Source organism: Montipora foliosa, chromosome 9 (genome assembly GCF_036669935.1).
Source record: "Montipora foliosa isolate CH-2021 chromosome 9, ASM3666993v2, whole genome shotgun sequence".
NCBI lineage: Eukaryota > Metazoa > Cnidaria > Anthozoa > Scleractinia > Acroporidae > Montipora > Montipora foliosa.
In genome coordinates, this window is record NC_090877.1 from 49,408,024 (window position 1) to 49,415,523 (window position 7,500).

Below are 7,500 nucleotides of genomic sequence, written 5' to 3' on the forward strand. Positions count from 1 at the left end.
AGAAATACTTTATAGGTAAAAGTAGCTATCAGATGTAATTGAAACATCTTGCATAAGAAAATTGAAGACTCAAATGACTGTTTAGGTTTAGATTTATGGGCTTCAGATAAAATCTGAAGCTGGATCAGAGTGGTAAGGGTTTCTTGAAAACAAAGATCCCTAAAAGCACTGAGACCCAACAGTGTAAGACTCGAAAATGAAGAAAGTAACCCAAAATCCTCAATTTCGCTAACCCTAGGCCTAACTAACTAGGGTTTTGGGTTACTTTCTTCATTTTTGAGTCTAATCAGTGGGTCTTAGGGGTCTTTGGGGTTTTTGTGTTCAAGACACCCGTATTAACCCATTGACTCCCAGGGGTTCCCCATTGGCAAGTAAAATCGACTGGCATTAGACAGAGTAAAATACCAAGTGTGACTGGTTCAGGCCGGCTTGGGAGTCAAAGGGTTAAATGGGTATTTCATTCAAGGTCAGGGAGGCGTGGTGGCCTAACGGTTAGTGTACTGAGGGGGGTGAATAGGGGTCAGCAAATCTGTTGATCTGTGCTAATTTTTTGCAAAATCCGCCAAACCTCAGATATTTTTACAAAAATCCAAATCCGCAGTACCGTTAGAGAAGTGAGCACCTAAGAACATTCAGCAACTTAACTGACGTTAAAGAAACACCTGTCATGAAATTAGCCTAGTGTGTAGCCGCACTTGGTCAGGTGCCCAAAGTGCGTAATCATTCCTAACAAGAACATGGACCCTCTATCGAGTTCTGAAATGTCAGTTTTCGTCTCCTCCTCATCAGAGCTACAGTCGTATTCAGTCACCACATCCTTAGCATTGTCTGTCTGGAAGCAGAAAACCTGGGTTACTAGAGTTTTCTGGAGTCCAATTACATTGAAGGTCAAAAATGTGTTACAGCTGTTATCAGTAACTAGCGCCCCTCAATGACTTTTTTTCGTAAGTAAAATTTAGGTGGACGTCAAACAAATGTTTCCATGACAATACTCCAACTTTCAGTTGTTACTGACAGCCTTCTCAAAACCGGCCGGTCAACGGCTCAATGAGCTGCCTCCTCAGAAAGCTTAACCGTCTCCTTCCAGTCAGAAAATGTCGGACAGCACATTTTTAGCTTTTAGATAAAATAAAAGCTAGAAAAAAGTTTGTTTCACGTTGTTTTGCGTCCGTGTTTTTTTTTTTGGCGTTGCGCACATGAAATGTTTATTTAACTAACATTCCAGTATTTCTTATCAGACTCCAAGCAAGTGTCAATTCCATAGGTGGAATTTCGTCACTTTAAATCCCCCAGATTGCACTAAATTGCATCTGAATTGAAAAAATTCCCTTGGGGAGCATGCCCCCAGACCCCCCTAGAAGCTTGCGTCCTTTGTGCACTCGCTTGGGTGCCTTTAGCACCAAACCGTCTCCACTTTCCTTATGACCTGCTCCCGAAAAATATTTTGAGAAGGCTGTACTGAAAGTCCCAAGTACAATGTACAAATACTGTTTCCTTCAGAGCACGTTCTTTCAGCACTGCAGTGCTGAAACTATGGAACTCTGTTCCGTTCGAAATTAGATCTGCTGAAAACTGAAATCAATAATTGAGTTCAACAAAGGAGAATGCATTTCATAATCGTGGGTATCCAGTGGTTTCAAGGGTGACCTTTGTTAGATTTTTACGTTGACTGTCAACATTTTCTACGCCATTATTTTTCAATGTTGTAATACGTCAAATATGCAAAGACTATCGTGCACATCATGGTTTCTTGTAGTCTGAGCATCAACAGAAGGTTAAGTGATGGTAAGCAAGTAAGTAAGGGGTCATTTATAGACATATCCATGTTTAATTCGATATTTTAATATATTGTTAGTGAGTTTTAATAGTTTGTAATGCCTATTTGATCATTTGATATTATGTTAATTTGCACAATTCCAAGTAATAAAATTATTATTATTATTAATTTATTATTGTTATTATTATTATTATTGTTGCTATTATTATTATTATTATTATTATTATTATTATTATTATTATTATTTCTTGTTGGATTCTAAATGCCTACTTCCTCAGGATTTACGTACCATGTATCAATATGTACATGTAAGTAAAGTATTATGCTCACGTTTAAATTAGGATGTTCATTAGGACGGAAACATCGTTATACTCCCTCAAAAATTCCAGAACCCAAATTTCGTCCCCACGAATGCACTTCGTAATAGTAATTATCATTAATGATTACTCAGGACTAGTTATTTAAATCTAAATTGAAAACCTCTATTTTATAATGCATATTTTTTAACTCTCTGTGCTTCTTGACATTATTCCACTTTTGTTAATTAATATTCTCTGTTTATTGTTTTTAGGATCTTTGATTATTATCAGATTTTATCCTTCTTCATAGTTTGAATATTTCTTGTTAACCACTCCAGAGCCTTGTATAAAGAGCTATATAAATAATGAATTATTATAAAATTATTATTATTTTTATTATCATCATTATTATTATTATTATTATGAAAAAATATATATTATTGTTATTATTATTATTATTATGAATGAAGTGCATTTTGTCATGTATTTATGAAATTTGTGCTCTACAAATTCCAATATTAATAATAATAATGATGATTATGATTATTATTATGTTGTTTTTGTTTTTGTTGTTGTTGTTTTTTTTTTTTATGTCCTGAAAGGGATCTATTGCAGGGCATAAGACTTTATGTACCGGGTAATATATGTGAAGAATTACTTTTGGAAGACCCAACAAATTCCCCAACTATGGTATATTTATGAAGATATTCTGTACCACTACAACCAACAAAATTGTATTCCAGCAAGGGATGGTCACAGCTGGAATTGATTAAGCCATATGATCATCTTGGGAGTCAAGTTTTGCAATTTTAATTAATAAAATTAACCAGTCCAAAACCCATTTGAGTAGCTGTTAAACTAACAGTGATAAAAGTGATAAAAGTTTAATGTATTCTTTGGTAGAATGAACGGATGCCACTTCACTGGGCAGCATCTGGGGGACATTCGGAGATTGCTCAATTTCTGCTTAGTCGAGGAGTACCAGTAGATAACAAAGATGATGTAAGTTTCCTAGTCGTACTGTAACAGTATAATGTATACTACATGTATGCCTTCTTCACTTAAAAATCGTCTTTCAAAATACAATAATATTGTTACATGTTCATGTACATTCCCAATAATTGTTAAGCATACACACGGTTGTGTATGCAGAACTATTTTATCCCTTGTTACTACCCACTGTCAATGTTTTTGAAGTGGCATCTGATACATTGGAGAAATTTAGAGACTGAAATACTACTAGTTTTGCTGCCCTTATCTGTAGTCACAGTGGACGCCGCTAATGATTGCTTCTTCAGCTGGAAGAGATGCAATTGTGTCCATGTTGATTGGCTATGGAGCTGATGTAAATAGCATAAATGAAGGTGGTCAAACACCACTGCATTATGCAGCTTCAAGGAACCGATATGAGGTATGTCTGAAATGTTATGTTCTTTTTGAAGGTAATGGAAAGTGTAAGCAAAAGGTACTTTTGTTTTGATAAGTGATAAGATGTGGGAGAGATTGCTGATAAATTCAGTTAGTGGTTCCTAATAATAACTTTCAAAAAGTTAATGAAACCCCCAATACTACCTTTTTGGATGCCCTTCCATATCCCCCATTCAGAAAAAGCCAAAATTGCTAGGAATTGCTCTGAGTTGCTATTAATTAAGTACTGGTAACTTACAGAAATCGTTATCATGTACCGGTAATCAGTTTTCCTTCCGCCTATACCAGGACGGTCTCTCCACGTGAGCCTTAAATGAAATTTTAAAATGAAAACAGTAAAAGTATGATTTCCACAATTTTTTATCACTCGTGGCCTTACATATAATTGAGAGCTCATCGTACAGCATTGCTACTGGTTGTACTGTAGATGTATAACTACTGCACATGTTTAACTTAAGTGTGGTGGCTCTTACATTTAACTACCAAACCGTTTCTATGGACCCCTTCAAATAGTCATTTCTCGAGTCCCTTTAACTCTACAGTTATCCTTTTTTGCCAAGTGTGTTGTATTTAACATTTTTTTGTCTGGTTTGACTCACAACCATATTTAGTAAATCATGTGACCAAAACAGAAAATGCCAAAAAACTCAGCAACTTTACTGTTTCTCACCAATTTTTAATGCAACAGTATGAGAACATTTTAACGCAAAATTTGTAGCATGGATTTCTTAAAAAATTGTCTCAAAAAATTATGATGTCATAAACACTTTTCAAAATATCAGTTCCATTTTTTGTCCAAATACAAATCCCTTGCTACAGTTTACGAAATACGAGGGGACGGTCCCCATCCGATGAAAAAACCACCTCTTCCTAAATCATTTCCTGAGAGCTTTTACATGTTTTTCACTGAAACGCCCAGCAGAGAACTGGGACTAGTTGTGTGTGCGCCATGTTGTTGAATTGATGACAGATTGCCATTGAGAAAGTTACTTCAAAGCACCATCCATGCAACCCTTTTCTGGGGCTCTTGACTAAAAAGCTTCCTTACCAACCATTGTCTTTCTGTAGGTAAGTGCCACCACCCTTAACTTATCCATGTAGAAATCACTTTAATACTGTGAATTTAGCAAATTTATTAATGTATCATGCCAACTTCTGTCGTTGTTTATAGATTGCTGAGTATCTGCTTCAAAATGGTGCTGCTGTAAATGCACAGGATAAAACCAGTGCCAGTACCCCACTGCACCGTGCTGCGTCTAGGTATGAAAGATGATTACATTTACACTGTGGCAACATTGTTGAAAATGTTCACTAATTTTTTGTTGTAAAGTCTAGTTTAATCCTATTTTACACTTTTTATTTCCTCACCTCGCTGCTTATTTTGGTTTCAGTTTTATAAAAGACTTTTTATTTTCATGGCATTCACAGGGGTCATTCCAAAATGGTGAAGTTGCTTCTAAAACATAGTGCTAACTGTGACATACAAGACATTGAAGGCAACACAGCTCTGTGAGTTTGCCAACTGCTAAGTGATTAATACAATATAATCAGGCGATCTGTATTAAGTATAGTACTTTTATTAATGTATTCTGCATTTAAGTTACAGTTTGGTCATTCTGTAGTTTTTTTAGACAGACTGTTCAGACTATTCAGCTAGGGTAACATAATAGTTTAAGTTAACTGTAGATGTACACTGTATCAAGATTTACTGAGGAATACGATGGGGCCTGAAACTGTGTTTCTCTTGACAATTTTGTTAATCAATTAATCCACAAGCCAGCCAAAAGACGACGCAAGGCTGGCGAGGCTGCAAAGTGTAAAGCTGTGCCAGGTTGTTGTAGAGGTAAAGTTTTCTCGGTCGACATCAACGTGTGATACCATGCAATGTAATCTACGGTTTAGCCATTTGGATAGTCAAAACGATTTTGAAATCGTTTGGCTTTCCGAATTGGCTATTTTAAGAGCCAATGAATGGACCTGATTGTATGAACATGATCATTGTGGTGTGGCAAATAATGCAATGCATTGCATTTGTTGGGATGCGTTCTCACAAGAAAGTTAGCATGGGATAATTTGAACTTATATCGCATTTGATGGGTTATACGGAAATGTGAATAATCTTCAACTTGTACGTCAGCTTTGCTTGGGGCTTGGTGTGGCCAACATAAGGGTACCTCTACATTTATATACTTCTAAGGAGGATTAGCCTACATGTATACTAATGGGAATGTAATTGTTAGAAACGTTAGAAAATACGAAGCCATCTCTGCCGGGTCAGAACTGAATTACATGAGAAGTTAGGAAGGCACAAGAGAACCGCTGGCTGCGTTCCCCTGACTAATTTTACCTCCGTTAGTGCTTTGCAAACTTCCCATGTTCCCTGCTCTATGTTCGCTCGCTAAATAGTTGTTCTGTGATTTTTAAAGTTCACTTTCTGCAAGGCAAGATACTTCCTTAAAAATGTCCTACATGAGAAAAGTCAAGTGAATGTCTGATCGCGCAATTTTTTTCTGCAAACTTTTTAACAACCAAAAAACTAGAGTGGTGTTAACAGAGTTAAAAAAGGATAATTTTTCGTTGTGACTTATCTTTTTGTCGTTGTGAAATTTGCCGTTTATCGTAGTTTTGCTCGTACTCTTTACTGTATACACATGCTGAAGTATGAAACAACGGTTTACTAATCTCATCAGACATATGGCTTGCCAGGAGGAAAGAGCAGAAGTTGCCGTGATATTGGTGGGAAATGGAGCTAACCTGCAAGTGTTAAATAAGGTGAGAAATTACAGTAAAAATTTGTGCACCCAGAAAAGTATGTGTACATAGTTATGTTATTGGCATCCTAATTTCGTATCGCATGCGTCAGAAATCGAGATTTTTTGTGAAGACTGCAAATTGGCCGCCCCTCTAGGTTTTTACAGGGGCTTTGGCCTCAGTTTCGTGTACATCGACTACGTCATTCCTGTGCACGTGCTCTTTTCTGGCTAAGTTTGTCGTTTAAACGGTGCGTCGGGTGTTGATTGTATTTCTTCGCTATGAAGCTGCTGTGATAGGTAAGTTTATATATATGTACATTGAATATTCATTTCCAGTAGTACAAAAAGTTATTCAAAAGTCCTCTAGGTTGCATTCATCGAAGTGTGAGGGAACTGTGTACAACTCCCAATAAGAGAATTAAGCCTCAGTTCTGTACTGGATTTGCAGTTCGTGTTGAGGTAAAAAAGAACAAAGGAACTTTTATTTAAGTGTCTAGTCGATTTAGCGCTGGAGCACTAATTGGGGACACTGTAAAGTGAAATTAACAATCAACGCAAATCAAGTCAAATGCTGGTTTTCGAGGAGAGGGGAAACCGGAGTACCCGGAGAAAACCTGTCGGTGCAGAGTAGAGAACCAACAAACTGAACCCACATATGACGCCGAGTCTGGGAATCGAACCCAGGCCACATTGGTGGAAGGCGAGTGCCCTCACCACTGCACCATCCTTACACCCCAACTCGCTCGATGAAGAATCGCCGTGCTGTTGTAACTCGTTGGCCTTATGCAATGTACCAAGCAGATCTAACGAGCTATGCAGCTCTTTGGCTATTTTACCAAAGAAATTTACCGAGTTGTGTAACCAGGCGGCCATTGTGCCAAACAATTTCAAAATTATTGGGTGTTTCTAAAACGAAGACTCATTGATCTAAAACGAAGACGGCCCTGTGATCTAAAACGAAGACCCACTGATCTAAAACGAAAACCTACCTTTAAAATGTCAGAGCGATGCCAAACAGCTTATAGCTGGTCAGTGGTGCACGACATTGCGTGTTATGAAATTGTTGGAGCGGTGGACCAACAGGAACAGTGGAACAGCTAGATGTAAGATATAATATATCTATTTATGTAAAATTTAAAAACTTGTCGGGTACTTCTACAACCAGAACTGACATCACCAGCGAGTGTTCAAAAGGGAACCGGAACCTTGAACATCGCGATAACTTGATAGGATAGCTTCCGAA

General features: G+C 37.3%; 1 protein-coding gene across 1 annotated transcript in view; it reads left to right on the forward strand.

Annotated features, from left to right (window-relative positions):
- Positions 1-7,500, forward strand: part of LOC137969560 (26S proteasome non-ATPase regulatory subunit 10-like) — a 13,725-nt gene that overhangs the window by 425 nt on the left and 5,800 nt on the right. The window contains exons 2-6 of the mRNA XM_068815861.1: positions 2,980-3,078; positions 3,341-3,487; positions 4,676-4,764; positions 4,933-5,013; positions 6,195-6,276. Of these exons, the coding sequence (XP_068671962.1) occupies positions 2,980-3,078; positions 3,341-3,487; positions 4,676-4,764; positions 4,933-5,013; positions 6,195-6,276 (498 nt within the window). The remainder of the gene's footprint in view (positions 1-2,979; positions 3,079-3,340; positions 3,488-4,675; positions 4,765-4,932; positions 5,014-6,194; positions 6,277-7,500) is intronic.